This window comes from Pomacea canaliculata, linkage group LG2 (assembly GCF_003073045.1).
Source record: "Pomacea canaliculata isolate SZHN2017 linkage group LG2, ASM307304v1, whole genome shotgun sequence".
NCBI lineage: Eukaryota > Metazoa > Mollusca > Gastropoda > Architaenioglossa > Ampullariidae > Pomacea > Pomacea canaliculata.
The window spans coordinates 18,280,245-18,300,875 of NC_037591.1; the positions used below are offsets into that span (position 1 = coordinate 18,280,245).

A 20,631-nucleotide genomic window follows, 5' to 3' on the forward strand; every position below is an offset into this window, starting at 1 on the left:
ACCTACAGCTGACCCACGCTAGAGCAAAGGTCACCAAAGAGCCTGGCTTTTGGGATGAATATCACTTTTTTCCTCACGCCCTGGTGTGAGGATTCTCAGTTAGGGTTGTTTTTTTGTTTGTTTTGTTTTGTTTTGTTTGTTTTGTTTTGTTTTGTTTTTGTCTTCTTTCTCTTCACTCGCGCTCTATTCCGTGATGTAGGTATCGATCATTCAAGATGAAGTCTGTGCTTCATCTGTCCTGCTGTCCACACCCGTAGAGTTAGAGACAACCTTTCTGTTACCCACAAATTGCACACAAGCCGGAGGTGATCTTCCACTTTCAAATACGTCCTATCGGATAGCTGCTATTCAGTTAATCTAAATCTCTTAGTTGTAAATAAAGAAAAAAAAGTAGAATTCCAAATAAAATGGTAGCATGAAGGAAGAATAATGGCTTTGCTAAATATTTTTTCCTCTAAAATGATGTTTTATATTAGCTGTGTAATGAGCTCAGTTACGTGGATACTACTTGTAAAAACTGTGTAAATTACCTAATGAGTGGAGAAACTGATAAACTTGCCAGCAATTGTACAGATGTAGAGTGGTGGCTTGTAATGGACGACAGGACCATAACGAAATATCTTTAAAACAGACCATAGGAAATGTGGAGTTCCTTCAATCAGCTACAACCAAAAATAAAAGTCTAAGCCCTCAATATATATAGATAAACGATAAAGAAAGGAGCAAACCCTACTAGATTTACATCTCGTCCTCGCCTCTCCGTCCTCCGCTCCCCATATTCCTCTTAGATCGACATCCCCCACAGTGCCAAACCGCATTTAGGTGGCAGCACTTTTCCCTCCTAAAATCAACAACAATAACAACGGATGACAGACGTGCTGGGAATGTGATCAGAGACACGAGTGAACAAGGAAGAAACAGCTGCCGCTCACAACTGGAGGCTGAAACTTGCTGTAGGGGGACCTTTGGTTCACCCCGGTTAGCATCTGCCGGTTGTTTTCTTGCTTCTTTTTGAGTGTGTGGGAGAAAGTTTACTACTCACACCATATATGCTAAGGTTACAAATACATGTATACGATAAGGCTGCACAGAACTGGTCCCACCAGTCGCTGAATGTATTCCCTAGAGACAGAGAGATCACACCTTCAAACTGTTGTTTTTAATGTCACATTGAATTCTGCCAGACTCAAAGTATTTTTTATCTTTTTGAATTCCCCTGACACATTAGCATGTGATGCCTAACTTCAACAAGCATTGAGGATGGGGCTGACTTCACGGCCTCACCCCTGCCATCCCTCCACCACTCCGCCAACTGCCTTCAGACACACACGAGCTTGACGACCTTAGGTTCGTGCATACAAACATGTTTGTCAAGGTTCACATACGAATTCAATGCCTACTTTCACAATTGTTCACAAACCGAAACACTTAAAACTGTCGATCGCCGGCGTGTAAGCCCTTGTTCAATGAATGTCGAAGTGGTTGCATTTGACTTGTGACTGGGCGTCAGCACCTCGTCCAGGGGCATCAGCGCTGCCAGACTGACGCTTGGAGGAGGAAGCGACAGACGAAGAGGAGGGGCGCTGGTGGAGGCAAGAGCATCTTGTAACAAAGGTACTTTTCACTAGGAAAGGAGGAGAACGGACTAGGGATGGGTGGAAATTGGGTGGGAGGGAGGCAAGTGTGGTGGGTGGAGGTATTGACAACGGACGAAGTGCTGGCTCTAACCTTTCTTAGGGTGCATACAGGACGAACAAGAAATTGACTGCATTTTTGTGACAAGGAAGCAGCTCTTAGGACCACATGTGGCTCCGACGAAAAAAGGATCTTGTTCCTGAAATAGCTGAGAATATCCATATTCCGTTATGTCGGACTAGGAGAGAGAAGATTTGTGATAGTATGATAAACTGGCAGCAGGACAACTGATAGACTCGGTGAGGCACTGAGCCAACAAGGAATAAATCTCGCAACCCTCTTATCTTTGTCATTGTGTGCGTGTGTGTGTGTGCCTCCTAGGCCATTGTAAATGAAAGAAATATTACACGAAAAAAACCCAAAGACTTGTTCATAACAGTCGCATAACAAAATAAAATATGTAAACATTCTTCCCCAAGTCTCCAAACTAATGTTGCCAATAGCAGGAGGGAACAGAAGAAAGGAAGAAAGAAACTGAAAGTTTTGAACGAAAGCGTGAACAAAGCATGGATCTTTCAGTTGCTAATGAGTAATTACTCGCCTCCTGCATAATGCCGGTTAGTTACCCTCCCTGTGTGTAGAGGATCTCACCTCTCATACCCCATGTCCTGTCTTTGGGGGTACTCTCCTTCTGTCTGCGCGTGTTTCTGGTTGTTGTGCGTGCCCCTACTTAAACAATCACGTGCGCAATTCAAAGGCGAAACGAGACCTGCTCAGCCACCTGCCACCAGGATAGGGGAGGCTTAGTTTTCTGAGTCTTGATCGCACCTGTAAAATGTCGTCTGTCACCTGCAACTCCTCCCCTCCCCACAGACATACACCTCCATCTCTAGGTTGCTCCTGCTACTGAGGGTCAGGCAAGGTGAGAAACCACGTGTATGATGAGTTACTTATGGCCTGCCCCCACCTGTACACCAAGAAATGCGTGTAGTGGGGGCGGGGGTGACTCGTTTCCCACTGGTGGGTAGAAGATTGAGTGAGTCTGGGCTGCCTGTCAATTTAGCATCATTTCCAGTTCATACTCCCACAAAAAACTAAACTAAATGGCTTTTTATTACCATAGTATTAGATAATAAAGAGGTTTCCAAAACACATTTTAGAATTATCATTACAATTGCCGCTGTCGTCGTTTACTGTAGCTCAATCACATGTTTCATCTACATAATCGTCATAATCGTGTGTAGCATAACACATCTTTAGTTCAACTGTGTCTGTAAAGCGTGATATATGATGAAATTAAATATAATAATGTACATCTTTGCGTTAATATACCAGTACATCGTAATAACAAGGTATATATATATACCCGTATATAGTATACGTGTATACACTAATATACAGCATATGCTAAGATATATATTTAGGATATATATCAGTGTATCTATAAATAGACCAGCATATAAATATATATCTATAGCAGTCAATGGTATATACCGAGCTATGTGTAGACCTACCGGTATATATATATACACCAGTGTATGGTATATACCAGCATGTGGATAGCAGGACATAGCATATACCAGGGTGTCAGTGTGTGTGTCCAAATGTTTCTACTTCGTGTTGCCGTCACCACAGTCAGCTAACACATTTAAGTTGCAAGACACGCCGAGATAAAATGTATTTTTATGTAATAACATGTCTCAACAACGATTAATGAGGTGTAATGTAGCAGGACAACAAGAAAAAATTAGTTACATATTTGTCTATGTAATAAATAAACGACTGCCAAAGACAAAACGGAGAAAGCGATCAAAACAATGCTATGTCAAATGTATGTTGATATTATTATGTCCTCAAGGCAATATTCCCATGATAACAGGAAGGAGAAATGTTTTTATGTTTTTAAAGGACTTCGCGTTAATTTTTTTCTTTTCTTTTGTTTTTCTTTTTTCTTTTCGCCGTTATGACCCGCTCATGACAATGTCGATTGATGAAGACATGAGCGGAGTGATTTTATTCGCTGACACCTCTGCAAAGAGGAACTGTGGCCAGAGCATTGTCATAAAAGAATGACATTTTATAGAATTAATCATTAAAACAAAGTCTGAGCCCAAGCCATAAAGTCAATATTATCATAAAATTTAATGCTTTACATTTTTATGTAGGGATGAAAGCATATTAAATTAGGCCATTGACATCACACTGCACGATGTTCTCTCACTGAGATGAAGACGATAGCTGGGACAATGGCCTCCTTTTACATCAAACAAGTCTCTTCCTCGATAGACACCAGTGAAAAATTCCTGTGCGGCCTTTTTGAAGTCTTTAGAATGAGTGAGGAGGCGGAGCATTGATACCACCCACCCTCCACTTTCTGCTTTATTACAGGGGCTCGAGAGGTTCGGATCCTGAGACCGAGTCCTACCTGTGCACTTGACTCAACAACATCACAAGTTACGGAAAGCATAGTTTCTCATGTGACAACATCTCCTTGTTTAAATCCCAGATTATTAAAGAAAGAATGCCTTAGTTGTTGTGTTTTTGTTGTGAAGTCTTTCGTGGATTTTTCTCCGTTATTTCCAACGGGCTGCGCAAACACAAGATTAAGAAAAGAGCCAACGGACACATTTCACATTTTGCCACCAAAGGCACTTGAGAAATTGTGATAAACGAGGCGAAGTACTTTCACGCCTCAAATCTTTTAGCCGCAGTTGCTGATGAACAAGGGTGATAAATGTCTTTTGCTGCCCGTCACGACACAAACAGATAAAACATTGAATCCCTTCACGTTCCCCGCTATTTATATCAGTTATGTTTGTTTGCACTCCCTCCAGGAGCAAGTCACAATCGTTTTCGATAAATACTACAAACTTTACATCATGTCTAAGATAAAATATAGCTTATATATCATCAAGATTTTTAGAAACAGCATTTTTACAAAGAAAAATACTTTTTCATAAATGAAGTGTACTTGACATAAGCTTGATAGAAATCTGACGAAGCCATGCGATTTTTTTTTATTTGTCGGATCAAATGGCGCCATACTGAAGAGCGAAAGAAACTTAAAATGATAGTGATATAGAACCATGGCTTTTAATGCACATCAAGACTTTTCCTGTTGTTTTTTTTTTCAGTGAAGCTTAATTGAGACAAATTATAGTGACATGAAGTAGACCTCAAATATAAACACACACACACCCACAAACGCTGAGAGAGAAAGAGAGTAAACGAGAAACAGCAACTGTAGTAGCAAGAGGTTTACATGTTCTATCATAAACACTATTCAGTGCTGGTCGAGCAAGTACCAATGAAAGATTTCATCAAGCTTATCACCAACATCTTCAAAGTGAGCCTGCAGTGCAAACATACATACATGGCCCCCAACACTGGCATCTCCGTGTACTGTGCTAGTGTCGTGGCCTTTAACCTTTTAAGTATTGCCACACAGACGCACCTACCTGAGTATTTTAATCCAACTTTCTCCGTCAACATCTTGCCGATGTCCTGTGAATCCGGAATATACAGGTGGAAATCGTTCTCCGTTTTCTTCATCTTGCAGGAAAAGATGATGGTCGAGGCAGCAAGGAAACAGAACTTTTCCATGATGTAGTCTTTACCTGCCTGGTCGTACAACAGCTGCAACTTTTTCCAACCGAAGGTTTTCAGCAGGTGCAGGATGTATTCGGACATGGAGGAGAAGTTCGGGCCCATGCGGGTCAGTGTGTTGTACTCCGAATCCAGCTTTTGCTTTTCATCAAAGTCATGAGCAAACCCACCGGAAGTGATGACTGGAACGTTCCAGACTGGTGTGTAGCGCGCGACGGGGGCCAGAGAAAAGTCGCACACAGGGCCGAAGACGACGTCCACTAGGTCCTGACTGTAGAAGTCAAAGAGGGCGATGGGCGCGTTCCTTGAATTACACTTAGTGTCGTTGTAACGGACGGTGATGTTCACGTCATGCAGAAATTTGTTTTTAGCGACGTCGAAGGCAGGCAGCACGTGCTTGTAGGAAAATAAGTAGAAGTCTTTGGCTGGCAGCAGAAACACTACGTTGAGGTGAAGTTTGGTTGGTGAATGTCGTTTCTTCAAAGACACAGGCGCTTGTTTCTTTGTCGACATACGTTCCTGATCGTATCCGCTGTGCTTGGAAGAGTTTAACATCCCGTGTGGATGAATGCTGGTGACCTCGCGGCTGACATCAAATAACACTTGACCTGCTTCCGTGAGCCTTTTCCGTTGAGTGACCTCGGTTTGTTCCCTCGACCTTGCTGTGTCTGCAATGGTGCTCGTACCGCCCGCCACAGGTGGTCTCCAGTCCACAAGCATGTCTTTGACATCCTCGCTGACAACATGGTAGAATAGTAAGAAGGACAGAGAAAAAGATATAAGCGCTGGGGTTACAGGGCAGACCGTCATTGTCACAGGGTATACCGGAAGAGAGTTGTAGAGAGAAGTGCTGGTACCGTTGGCAAGGACCGGAGTCACTTAACCACCAGACAAACGCACGACGCCTATGAATGACATCGACAGACTATGGGAGCCCAGTGGCGGCTCTGACTGTGTGCGTGTCTGCACGCCCGCGCAAGGACGATGCTTGGCCAAAGAACAGTTCTCCTCCTCAGCAGGCAGTTATTCCCTCTCGGGAGATGAATTAGCGAGCTTAACGGGTTGCATCAAAGCATGCTAGAAAACAAAACACCATGAAGGAAGATATTTGTTTTCAATTGTGTAACGGGATCCCTCCGTGTAGTAACGTGTCTACATCCGAGGATCGCATATTAAGTTTCGAATTGACTGAAGTTGTTTCAGAGTTCATTAATCTTAGCGTCCTGCAAGCACCGGATCCTTCAGCAATTATTGCGGTCCTCAAGTTAATACCTGTCAACTCTAACTGTAGTGTTCATTGACATAATTGAGATTAACGCAGAATCTTCGGCAATTCGTGTTGTTTGCGTTGCTTGGAATAAATATTTCAGTACAAAATGCTCATCAAAATAAAGAGGATACCACTAACAGCAATTACCTAGATCAGCTTGAGAACTGTCGGGAGAAAACAAGTTGTAATACGAAAGTGTGTTCGTTCCTCAGTTTGCTGTCTCCGTTCGTTGGGGCAACGCTCTGCGTTGTGAAGATGTCTCCGAGTCCAACATTTCACTCAGGATGGAGAGAGAGTCGCATTCTTCCTCTGCGTACTGATAGAGGAATGTGCTGCAAGTGTACACAAGGTTTGCGGACAATCGTTGCCGAGGTCGGGTGGGGAACGGGGACAGATGATGCAGCTGATCCTCACAATGGCTGAATTTCCCTTCTGGCTAGCTCTTCTTTCTCCAGTCTTGTCTTTATGGATTCTGCTTTATGAGAAGCTTATGACACCAATAGCAGCTTCGAGCAGTAAATGAAAGTGAGACCGACATCTCCAAATTGAAACAAATATATTTGCTCCCAGCACGTTGAAAGACACACTGGCCGCTACCTGCGCGCGCCGTGAAATGGAGGCTGCGGTGAGTTGTGTACACTGGCCTCACGTTCGCGTCATTATCGCATTTGATGTGCCTTACGCAGTTGGCGATGCCAGGTCGATTTTGATGATAGGCTCCGGGACTCGAGATGTCAAGCGATAGCCTCGGGAGCAGATTTCAAAGAAGGAAGCAACGGCCCTCGCTGAAAGGAATGGCTTCCTTTTCCCTTGTTTGAATCTAGTGAATAAATACGTTAATAAATGTTACCAACAAACATTAATGTCAGCTTCATAAATAATAATACTTAATATGTGTTAACGCTTACAACAACTATAAAAACACAAGAAAGCTAAAAGAATTAAGATCGTCGTCATTTTCGTCCCATGTTCTCATCATCGGGTCACTCACCTTATTACACCTCGTTAGGCCTCGTTTTGTCAAGCGTCCATCGAGATTCTCTTACAGCCCCAGTGCAACTCAAATTGCTACAGTGTACTAAACACAGAGACGTGCTGATAAGCAGATCACGTGTCAACTAGATAAAGGCTGAGGTAACCCAGTCGGTAGGTACAGGTTTACGGTAAGGTCACGCTTGTTCACTCCCTTATTTTCCTTTCATATTGCAGGCAGCTGCCCAAAGAAACCTGTGTACTTTGTCTCACCACGTGTTCGAGTTTTCTATGTAACATCCCGTCAGCTTGGTGTCTGCCACACGATCATAAAATAACTTTTTTTCAGTTTTCAGGCGTTGCACGATCACTGAATATATACATATATCCCATTCCCCACACATCGTCAATTAATTGTCTGTTTTTTACCTCGGAGTTCTGTACCCGCTTAATTATTCTGATGAGAAGGTTGTTACATAAACCTTACTGACCAGCAGCTTACCTGCCGTTTTCTCTCCGTGTATCTGTTTGACGGTGAGAGGAGGAGAAGGAGTAAGAGAAGAAGGAAGAGAACGTTTTACATAGCTGGGTAGATTAATAGATAGTAGGTAGCACTCTTCAACATTAAGATTCTGCAAGATTATTTTCATACTTGTAAGAGAATTCATCCCAGTGTGTGAAACTCATGATTACGCATGGGAATGCATCTCTGAATTTTGTTTTGAGCCATCAATCTGCTGGGTCCTTCCCATTGATGCTAAATATCGAGTATTATTCATTCAAGCCAGTCAGAAAGAATAATTTAAAATCAACAGCAGGAATCAATCCGTCAACCCTCAAGACGTTCAAACCCAATGCTCTTTTCGCAAATCAGCTCATGTCACATGGCGCAGTCACGTGCCACTATGACGTCACAACGTAAGCAGTGTTCAGTCCATTTTAGTTCAACCTGACGCGGAGGTCATGGACGATGTAGCCTCCGTATTCTGCTAGTCTAGTAGCTTGGAACAGGGTGTATCCTGACAGACACGATATGTTAACACATCTGGAAATTCGCGATTTATTCTGGTTTTCTAACTGTAAATTGTCGACACTGAAACCTTGTCAGTGGCCTTCTGTTGTGAGAAGGCAAAGTGACAAGAAGAAAATAATGGTTGTGATTAGACAGAAAGAACTGTTTATTTATCTAGTTCAGTGATTAGAATACCCAAGTCACAAGTGCGTGACAAAATGGCCATCACGTACAGTCGCCCATCATTAGAAGGAGAGGAAGAATACGGGCTAGCAGATCGAAAGGCTGATTGTCTGTGATTGCAGGAAGCAGCCTTCAGACTATGTATACAGTAACTGTCCATAATTGCTGACTATTCAGCAAAATTAACAAAAGCATAATGCCTTTAATAATCTAAAAAAATGAATATGCTCCATTCTTCCCCATTATATTTCTAAATAAGACAGTTTGACCGTGAAGTATACTGCTTTCAAGGAAGTAGAAGATAAAAATAGATCGTAATTATAACTGACAACATTCTACCGCGGAGTACGGACAAGTAATACTAAGGTTATCAGAACAAATAAGTGGAAATTGTGACTAAACAATAGAGACAAATGCACCTGGCAGCAGTGAGAGCAAAAATGTAGACTGATAACACCAGATGCCAGTTATCTCACACGAGGATCTCTTGCCAAGTTTGTCTTATTTTATTACTCGAAAGGCACATCATCCGGGCCACTGGGCCTTGTTTTCTCAAACACATCGCTAGCCAGATCTTTCCAAATGACTGCACAGGGATGAAATAATGTAATTATGTCAGCAGCCCTTAGTTTCCTTGATTGAGCTTTCTCGTCGTCAGTTCCCTTGTCTTGGGAAGCGGATAGCACCGGCGTGCGAACCGATAGCGCTCTGGTTCAATTCCCGATTAGCGTACCAAACGTCCCCCCCCCCAGTCGACCCAGCTGGCAGAAATGGTCACATGACCACATAGAGAGTTGGAAAAGGTAAGGTAGCGAGGGAGAGATGGACACTGGTCTCAAGTAAAGCTACACCTGGGAAAGGTGAGGCCTCTAACACCCTACCCCCCACGACCTAAACGGTTTGGTGGTGACTTTTATCTTCTCATGTGCTTAAGCCCGATACATACTAGTCCAGTAGTGAGGCGCTCGGTCAAAACATTCTCTAGAAGACGGGGTCAAGACTGCTTTATACCTGTAGTTTACTGTCTGATTTAACAAATATTGTCAAACATGAAGCGGAGACTATTAAACTCTCGCGTTTTTAAACACGTTAATTATTAGAAATCGTCCAGCTATAATTGGATTGTGTAGACATATTTGTAAATTCTGTCCTCGTGTGTGTGTGTGTGAGTGCGTGAATTGAAATCCCTATAACTGCTGAATACCGGAGTCACACTCTAAAGAGCACGACTAATCGAAGGCCGAAGGGTTTCATCTGAGCTCTCCGCTAAGTTTTGAATGGTGAGTCATAAACCATCTTCACTGCAAAAAAGGCGATTAATTCTCACAACTTTTTTCAGGCAGAGTGGGGTTTTTTTCAATAAGAAATGTAATCCCAGAAAGATTTGGCCAGCGCAGATTTATTGACTCGGCCGAGGTCCACTGCTGCCAGGTCACCCTCTTTGCTTGGGTTCACGACAGTTCGGGGTAGAAATCAACTTTATCTGGCATCGAAAACGAAAACGATCTTGCTTACTTCAATATCGACTAAGTAGGAACTTTCAGTTGCTAGTCATCACCCTATCATTAACAATGACCGACTTGCGGTGTGTCAAAAGTCGGACCAGTCGTTAGTCGAGCTTGACTTGGCCTTGTCAAACACCTTGACAAATCAACATGTTTATAGGGTATGCAGTTCAATTTACATCAGACTAAATTGATGACAGTGAACACCATCTTGACACCCGGATATTTAATTTACAAGTGAGAAGGTTTAGTCTGCAATTCCAAATGCCGGAGGGAGGTCATACGTCTCAGTTCCAAGTGCTCGCCAGGATGTCTAAGCTAATGTCTATCGAAGAAAATCACACTACCGTGCAGTTGTGGGGACATATTGAGAACTGTTCGTGTAGAGATGCAGTCAATAATGTCTTTAAAATGTAAAACTTCTTTATTAAATATTATCTCATTCCTTCCTTTAATGAGTATAAAATATATGTCTCATTTCTTCTTGTAATGAACATTGTAACCGTTTTGCTAGGAAGTGATCTTTGGTCAAATAAGAGCGTTTATAACTCAACAGAACTACTGATGGTGTCATCCTGTGGTCATGTGACTAGGGTTCATTTCTCGTTGTGACGCATACATCTTTATCTCTGCATTGACTTAACCTTCAGTGTGTTACCACTCTCAAAATCCAACATGTTGTTGACTTCGCTGCAGCTGCTTATTCTTCTTCATTTATTCATTATTTTATTCACTGTTTAAGCTGTTAATCCATCACCTTCCATCCATCTTTATCAGTGCATGTACCAGGTATAATAAATCTAGAGAACAGTATATCTCTGTGGAACCTACGTTGTTTGTGTGTGTGCGTCTTGAACATTTGACACAAAGTTGTAAAAAAAGACAACACATAAAACGAAATTATCTGATGTCATCATCAGAAACTATCTGATGTAAATGTGTATTATATTTTATAAATATCTTAAACTTCTTAAAACGTAAATATTTTCTGTCTAATAGACAACTTAAAATAAGTGGTGTGTTGTGAAGATGTTTCTTTGTCAGAACTTAACAAGAAACTACAGAACAAATACCAGGTTCAATATGTCACCTAAGTAGGTAGCTAACAGATAGCTCATGTGGCTCAAGAAGTGTTGTTACAAGCCAGTTGGATGTCAAAGTATATTTCTACAACAGACCTTCACACCAGACTGCCAATGCCCTCGCCGCACGTGACCTCCGTAACAGAGCGTTTGGCACCAAAGAGTTACGGGTAGGTCTGAGTGGTGTGGGTCACAGGGTGCGAGATGCTGCACATCATTCTGAATGTGGTACTCGCCTGCTCCCACACAATGAACGACCCAGAGGTCACAAAAACAATTTCAAGCAGAGATCAAGATGAAGCAAAGACGATGAGTTAAAGACCTGACGAAGCAGTCTGGTGACTACTGCTGACTTGTGGAGCAAATTTCAAATAAACCGGCTTGATTTTCATAATATATGTAGTAAACATTGTTGACACTTCAGCGTAAAACGAATAAAATAAAAACTTGTCAAAAAACATGATAGCAGCAATATTGCTACACAAGCCATGAAACGGACCAAACTCTCGAGATGCAAAGGAAATATGAAACCTGCAAAAGTAAAACTAATAAATAAAATAGCATAAAGTAAAGAGGGACAAACTCAGCACAAGGGAAAGAAGAAAGGATCATGAAAAGATTATTGAAACGTAAAAACCTCTAACGGAGTCGGGTAATGTTATGGAAACAAATGTTTTGGAAAATAAAGAGAACAAAAAGAATGAAGCGAGTATAATAACCTTAGGTAAATGGAAGGCAATCTGATCGCATTTTCCCATACCAGGCAGCAGACCAAAATAATGAAAGCTGTGCGGATTTTTTTCTGTCCCATGATTTTGGAAGGAGGTAGCATCATTTATCATTATATCTTGCCCATCCTTTCCGCTTTCTGACCTGTAAGTAGAAATTACTACCCTACTCGACAAGATGGATTATCGCACTTGGAGGCCACACGAACTTTCTTTTTTATTTTTTTTATTAATGGTGGGTGTGCCGTGGACCAATCCTGTGGCCAGTGCACTGCACCTAGTTGTTACTGTGCCTGTAGTTTATGTGATTTTGTCTCGCGTGCCTGTGGAATCTACTGTTTTTTATCCCTTCCTCCAAACTAGCGACTGAGAGTACACAGGCTTCTGCCAGTCCATTATGGTAGGCGAGGGCGGACGGTACGTCTTCACGCCAACTCTCGGCGGTAAAAGAAAAAGCAACGGCAACACGTGAAAAAGCATCGAACAGTGTGGTCCATCTTGTAACCACACACTACATATCCTATTGTCTGTCTCTTTCTTTCTCTCTTTCTCTCCCTGCCCTCTCTATGTGTGGGATGGGAGGGAAGGATGGTGGCTGCCTTTCAATATAAAATTTATTTTGTTACATGCAAATCGACCTAGGTATTATAGGAAATTACAAGGTTACGAACCGTGTGGTGAATGAATGAATTCATCTGCGCACATTTTTTTTTAAAGACTCGTGTAACGAGATAAAATGAAAATGCCCGGATGTGGCTTTTGCACTGCAGCAGAGTGATATTTCCTTTTCAATTAGATCTTGTACAGCACATTTAGGGTCTTTCCTGAGTACTCAATGCCTTTTTCATGTTGTAATTGCCTTTCAGCAAGTCCTTTTAGTGTCATTCTCATCATGGCGGGACTTCCAGTTCAAGGCAATTGTATCTGGACTTAAAAGGGAGCCACAATAGCAGCAATCGCATGAAATCTCCATCGCTATAAATCTGTCCTTCTGGCAGTTCTCCGGGTCGGATGATCCGTGCTTTGAAAAGAATTATGAACAAGTATTGCACTTCCTAATCTAGCAATCGTGTTTGGTGTTGTTTTTCGTGGATGTTTCGCTTAAAAAATGTTCGGACCTAATTCTTAGAAGCTGCTAAGAAGTCTTTCAGAAATTTGCGAAATACAACAAATATTTTAGCAGCCAGTCCAATGGAAGATTAACTTTCTAGGACACAGACATATTTATAAATGGTTTGTTGTTGTTGTTGTTGTTGTTGTTGTTGTTGTTGTTGTTGTTGTTGTTGTTGTTGTTGTTGTTGTTGCTGCTGCTGCTGCTGCTGCTGCTGCTGCTGCTGAATTATTATAGGGTAAGTTTTCTGTTCAGTGAGTGGCATGTTGTTTCCACAAACGTTTCAAAACTAAGGTTTCTAGTGCATTTGTTGTGTCGTTGTTTTAACAAAGAAAAGATCTTTCGGTCTTTTGTGGTTACTGGAAACAAAGACACCAATCTGAGACTGACCAAACTTAAAGAATATGAATGTTTATATCCTTCTAGGATTTGTCACAAGGAACAAATGTCAATTTACTGATAAGGCTCAACGGTATCAGAGGCTGCTCAAGAGAATAAATCCTATTGAGCCAGTTCTAGGAAAACGGAAGCTACATGATAGAGTTTGGGAATAAAAAGTCAGGAAACGTCTTCCAGGAGTGATAAATAATTTAAAACTAAAGAGTCAAGACGAAGCCGGCATGATGAGATCAGACATACAGACATGCAGACATAAGCAAACAGCGGCAGAAAGAAACAGTGGTGGTAGATGTACATTTTGCGCAAGATAAAAGAAATTTGGGGGTAAAGGGACCGAAGTGCCTGAAAGCCGTCACATTATATACACTTAGTAGTGATAACAAGAGATGTGAATGCACGAAATTCCCGCTCATCTATTGGCCATAAAAAATGCCACGGAGTGAGAGGATTCGAAACAGCTGCCAGGGACCGACTGTATCCGCCGGCACCTCTCATTTGACTTGCTTTGATCTTGACCAGTCTCATCAAGGGTGTGAGGGCATGCCACCACGAGGGCTGTGGACCATCGAGCAAGAAAACCTTAAGACTAATTTGCTATTTGATGTAATGGAATCTCATGGCAAGATATGCAAATAAAAAGGGCATGATGTCAAGCAAACAGCGAGCGGAGACCATGGGACAAGTCGATGCAAATTTGCATACATAAATATATATCTAATGTACCTCGGCTAGTCGAGCCTTGTATGAGCCACACTGCGTGTCTGCTCCAGTCTAAGGGTCTGTTTTGTCTCCCTGTCTGGTTATCTACCACGCCCAGGCGACCACCCACCCGACCTGCGGTCCATCAGGCTCCCGCCCTCTCTCCCCCACCCTGTCTCTCTTTCCCCTGTCTGCTCTCCCATCTATCTCTGATGTATGTCACAGGTTTTTGTCCCCATGCAAGTAACAGGCAAAGTTGCCGCATCTGTGCATACACGCACACATACAAGCACTCTAACATATACATGCACACACAGAAATGCACATGTGTCAATCAGATAAATATTAATAAACTTGCCTTGGTGCATACCGACGGTCATATAAATATTAAAGATCAACCTGAATGGTTTGTGTTTTTTTTTCACATATCGGTAAATATAGGCGATATAAACCTAGCCTGTAAATTTTAGCTTCCAAACCGCTAATTAATTATCAGCTAGTAAAGCACGTGATTCACACCTGCGATCAACAATCGCAGATAACAATGTACTACGTCACACTAACAGTGTACTACTTCACATTGGCACACCATTCACAACATTGCCAGCCATCAACACCAATCAGAACGACTGTTTAAGTTATTCGGACGTTGAAAGTCTGCATTTCTCGTGCTAAAGTAGCGGGGTTTTTTTTCAGAACCACGAGAAATGCAGACTGCCAGCGTTCAAGTAATACGGACTATCGCTCATTCTCTCTCTCTCCCCTTGGTGTTGACTATAAGCAATGTTGTGAATGGTGTACCAACGTGACGTAGTACACTGTTGTCAGCGCTGTTTGATCGGAGATGCGAATCGTAGCAGATAATTAACGGATGGATTTTGGAGGCTGAATTTTACAGGTTAGTTTTATATCGCCTGATATCTCCCTATATCTGAAAAAAACCGCAAACCATTCAGGTTGGTCTTTAATAAGCTTTCAAAGATGTGTGGTCACATAAACAATCCTTAACTGTTGCTGCAAACATAATCTTCCCGAGGTTTATAGTGACATCAACACGCGTGACACTAACTTTTCTTTTGTCTACCTCCAGGGAAGGACAAAAGCAAATCTAATGCCCGTGCGCATGAGCAAAGCTGAAAGAGACATAAGGGCGAGACATCCTCAGTTCCTCATCAAAAGATTCTGACATCTCGTTGAAATAAGCCCGAGCCGGGCCTCATATAAAGACGAAGCTCGATGGTGCGCAGGCAGCATAGCCTGCAGCCTCCACTGGTCAACGCCAAACCGACAGCCACGCATTAGCAACGGGACCTGCAGCGCCCTCTGTGTTTGCAGAAACACTCCTGGCGACTTGTGGCCGAGGGTTGACTAAAAGACTCTGATTACCTGTTATGAAAGTTGTCAACGAAAGTGTTTGCCAAAGGCGTGGTGCTTATCTTTTTTTTCTCACTTTAGCCGTTAGATAAAGTATACGTCGGCCATCTTAGCGAGTCAGCAGGCAGTGTACGTATGGCTGTATGTACACTGTGTGCGAGCGTGTGCGTGCGTTTACGTGAGTGTGTGTATGTGTTTTCAGGTAGCAGGTCATTTCTCTGGCATATCGTATTCACTCAGCTTACCCAGCTTCGACAGAGTAGATTTATGCTAACTCTTCCAGCTAATGCTATCGTCAACTTTTCGTTGTCGTTTCATTTGAGTCATACGCGGCTTTAGTGTAGAGAAATAGTGAAACGTACTATTGACGACCCCTAATGTGACGGAATGAGAGATTATCTTCACCAATCGGGGCACAAAGTTTCGAGGGAACAAACGAGCTTTTATTGACTCCGACCACGTGATCGCAAATTCAGATGATGAGTTCAACTCGTACGTAACATGGAGCCTAGTGACTAAAGTATAGCTTCTCATAATACAGTATCACTATAGTATGACTACAGTATAGTTTATCATAATTCGGTATCATAGTCAGTATTACAGTCAACATAACAGTGTAATTAAACATTTTCACTTATTGTCAGAAACAACGATTTGAAGCGGAAAATAGCTCAAGAGATACATTTTAAGTGCATTTTAAATGAACTTTCTTACAACGTTTAGAGCTGTGATAAAGCTATCTATCAAGACAGTTAAGGTGTGAATCTTTGTCCAAAAAAACCCAAAAAATTAGTCAGCGTAGAGTATGATGATTGGGTTTTATACTGAATTGGCAAAATATCTAGTCTCGATAAGATCATATAAATGGTGACAGTGGACAAGATGTATTTCATCGTTTTGCGCTGTTTGATAAAGAGAATATTTTAAGTTAACTCCGAGGTAGTCACGTATATCTGTAACTATAAGTCCAGAGTTAAGAAATTCCCATACAAACGCTACAAAAGGAATCTGGCAGAATGTTAATTTTGGTTTTAGTATTTAGCATTTATATATACTTTGACTGGCTTGTTACTTAATGCCCATCTTTTTTCTGTCTTTACTAGATTTATTGTAAGGTTTAGTATTTCAACACTTAGCTTATTTTAAAGGTCAATGGAAATATCAGAAAGCAATACTATATCATCAGCAAACACTAGACTGAAGATTTCGATAAGATCAGGGTCAATTTGTATGTCATGTTTAGCACTTTGAGCAATATCCTGTGCTAAAACTTAAATAAAGAAAGAATATACGACTGGGTGGTAATTCCTTGTTTCAGGCCTAGGAGATAGAAAACGAAATCAGAGAGTTTCTCTTTAAGGAACACGTGCCTTTAGGATCGTGTAAATAATCTTTAAAGCACGAGACATGTTCGCTTAGATACCCTTTCATTCGCAGCACTTGCCATAATGTAGAGAAAAAAGTCAAAGGCTTTCTGCAAATCTATGAAGTCTACAGCTAATTTCTTATTTCGTAAGTGTTGCTGTACTCTTGAAACTTGCGTAAAAATAAGGTCTATTGTGTAAATAATTGTACCATTCCTCCATTGGTATACTAGTTTGCTTTTTTGGGGTTTAAAAGTTTTAAAGCTTATCAAAATATGTCTCAGTCACTCATACTATTTTCTACGTTTCTAATAGTTTCTAAGTTGAAATGGGTTTTCCTGAGAGAAGTTAAATTTCTGTACATCTTTTTCTTTCCAACATAAGATCTAAGGTTTTCTTCTGTGTGCGTCTGCCTGAACTAAAAGAGCGATCTTCTTGCTACTTTTTGTCATGTGATATTCCCTATTGAGCCATTCATTCCTTCTATTACTCCTCGACACCTTATTGCTCCTTACTGTCATGCTCGCGTTTGTAAAATCATGGCTTTACCTCTGTATATATTTTCTAAAGGCTCAGAGGACTGAAGGTAAATAGAAATATATATAAAAGTTTAGGATACCATGTTTCTCGATAACATTGGTCTGTTATCAGTGCATACCCGTTCATGAGTATAAGGTGCATACCGATTGTAGATGCTGCTACTCAAAACGTTCATCAACAATTCATTTACTTGACAAATATACAACACTTCTAACAAAGAATACAATAGTTTGCATAGCTATACCAGTGTGCTCTGTATGTTAAATGATCATTTTTGTCACCATCGCATTTTCCATTTATAATGAAGAGGTTAAATCCAAAACAAAATCCTCACAATAGTTTACCATAACCGTTTAAAGTCTGGTCTTGGGACTGACAGAGTATGAATTCTTCTGGAACAGTAGGTCTGCTGTAAGGTCAGTATGTACAGTAGTTTTGCTAGAGGTTCTCGCATTCAAGTCGCCGCATGTAATGACTGCAGCTCGCCGAATTTTGTAGAACTTCCAATAGGCAATGATCCAGAATGGACAATATTGAAACCAGACACCTCGCAGAAGCGAGTTTCAATGGCAGATAAATGTGTGTGAATAAGTTACAAATCTATGTGCATACCAAACAGCAGTCTTAAAATTTCCATCACAATATGTTCATAATGTATGTCAATCCTTTTAATGAATCTGCTAAAATCTGTCTTCCCTTAAAGCAATGCCTCCCCCTGATCCGTGGCCCTGATATGACTTTTTTCATAAATCGTATAACATTCTTGCATAGTAAACTGGCCTCATTCAACATTATCAGTTTCATCCAAGCATAAAACATTCAATTTAAAAGGGGAAATACGTGGCAATGTTGCCAGCGACTCTCTCGTTCCCACATCTCTTGCCCTCCCTATCATAGATACTCTATAGATAACTGTAGATCAGGGGTGGGCAATTAATTTTTCCAAGGGGCCGGATGAGAAACTTGAATGGTTCTAGAGGGCCGGACTAATATAGTTAACTCAGTTTTACCCAATACTGTATATATAGTATATTTACTGGTGGGCGGCCAGCGGGCGGGCCGGTCAGAGACAGGAGGCGGGCCGGATCCGGCCCGCGGGCCGGCGTTTGCCCAGGTCTGCTATAGATACTCAAATCACGCCGCTGTCCACGTTTGTTTTTCACAGTATGTGTCGTAATTTCTTCTCTGCAGTATTCTTTTATTTGGAGCCAGCGGTAACAGAATGCAGAAAATATCCAAAGTATATATCTTCCGACTAGCAGACAATACGTTACATAGCACACAACCAATGTTGCTGCTGAATGTGGGGAGGATTAGACAAACGATGTAGATGTGATCAGTTATTAACAAACCACACTCTCTCACACACACACACAACCACGGCCATATTGACAGTCGGCTTTATTTATAAGATAGACTATACTGTCATTACTTTCTGAATTTTTCCTTTCTCAGTCTGTCAGTCGGTCAGTTTTTTAACAAAGAACTTTTATGCAATCCATATTTTATTATATAAAATATATTTTTAATGAAAACAAAAGTGTTAGTATTAGATCGTCAAACATACTTAGAAATAATCAGAAAAACACTTCTTCAAATCGATCTTTCTTTTAACTACTAGAAAAATTTCAAACAGCATCAATAACAATAAATAAGATACAGCAAATATAAACAAACCTCAGCACGTGAAGCTTTTGATGTCCGTGTGTCGTCTGCTATCGTTTCACAACAAATTTCTCTCCTGGTCATCACAGCCGAGTAGCACCGCAGTTGTGAGTTCCAGCTCCTGCCAGAAGCTTCTAAGTAGACGGAGCTTAATGGTTTCAGTGTAGTTGCTTGAGCAACGCTCCCAGTGAGAGCAACACATCCAACACTCACCTGCAGCTTGTAAAGAAGAAAGTGTCTTATGTCCTTTAACCGCTCTTAGGAAATCAGTTCTGTGTAGACTTTTTTTGTTTCACAGTAAATAAAATCGTTAAGTCGGCTCACGGACACAGTAAGGTGTGATGACGTCACGAGGGCTGGCAACCAATGATCAATCCAGGTGAGTGACTTGTTCTGTGTGCAGGTCATGGAGTATTATTACCAACGCTGCTGAACAGCCATACACGAGCCTCCGTAAAGCAATATCCATGCTGTACTACAACAAAACACCAGCAGTACAGCAATATCAACAATCCCCATGCCTGTGTTGCTGGGTTGTCTTCCCCAGGTCGGCCACTTGACCTGTCTCTAGGTCCCAGCGCTCTCTAAACAAACTGCCTTAGTCAGGACCGTGCACTTGGAGCAATATGTGTTGCTTTACGGACACTTATGCCTACACTTGTATACCTCCAGATATCGCTGTTGTATGCTTGCCTTCACAAAGCGAGCACCGAGTTATTAGCAGCGTGGTGACCGTCAGGTGGGGAAGACAACTCTCACCTGTTTACTTTTCCCCAGCGTAAATCACGTCCGTTGTTTCGCTAGTTTGTTTACTTTGACATGCTAGCATGCTGAGCGGTACTGCTTGGATTTTCGCGCCAGAGAGCGTGACAGCAAGAGGAGAGACTCAGATGCCGCCACTCACCGTCTCCACCGTCCGTGTGGCCTGCAGCCGGCTGGGCAGGGGAGGCGACTGGCGTGCGATGGCAAACCTCTCTCGTTACATCCTCTAAGAAAGACCTACACTGGGAGCACGCACTGCGTCGTTAGGGAGGCGCTAACGGGCCAGGGATCTGTGGCTGGCCACGAGTGGTGCTGATATCAACCCGAGGTGGAGGGAGTCGCCTTTATGATCTGCTCATGAAGCATAAGGGGACATTGCTTTCCTGTCATGATATATGGCTCATGCCTTTAATGAATGACTGGATCATTATGTTTAGATGAGCTCAGTGAAAGTTTCATTATCTTCCGTATATTAGGGCATGGTTAATGGTCTCATCCAAAGGGAAATTACTTTATGTCTCATATTCTGCTATTGATCTCCTGTTTACAACACCAACCCATGTAGGTGTCATCTACATTTTTTATACATTATTTTTACCAACGTACTGCTGTTTATTTATCTCTCATACACTTCTCTCTTCTTCCCTTTCTCTCTCTATTCCTAAACTCTTTCTCCCATTATATCTCACTCTGCTTACCAGACTGAAGGTATTTATTCATATGT

At 41.8% G+C, this 20,631-nt stretch overlaps 1 protein-coding gene across 1 annotated transcript in view; it reads right to left on the reverse strand.

Moving 5' to 3' along the window:
* LOC112556578 (atrial natriuretic peptide receptor 1-like) overlaps window positions 1-20,431 on the reverse strand; it is a 143,643-nt gene extending 123,212 nt beyond the window's left edge. Inside the window, 2 exon segments of the mRNA XM_025225719.1 lie at window positions 5,094-7,331; window positions 19,158-20,431. Of these exon segments, the coding sequence (XP_025081504.1) occupies window positions 5,094-6,051 (958 nt within the window). The 5' untranslated portion in view covers window positions 6,052-7,331; window positions 19,158-20,431.
* Between the last annotated feature and the right edge of the window lie 200 nt (window positions 20,432-20,631).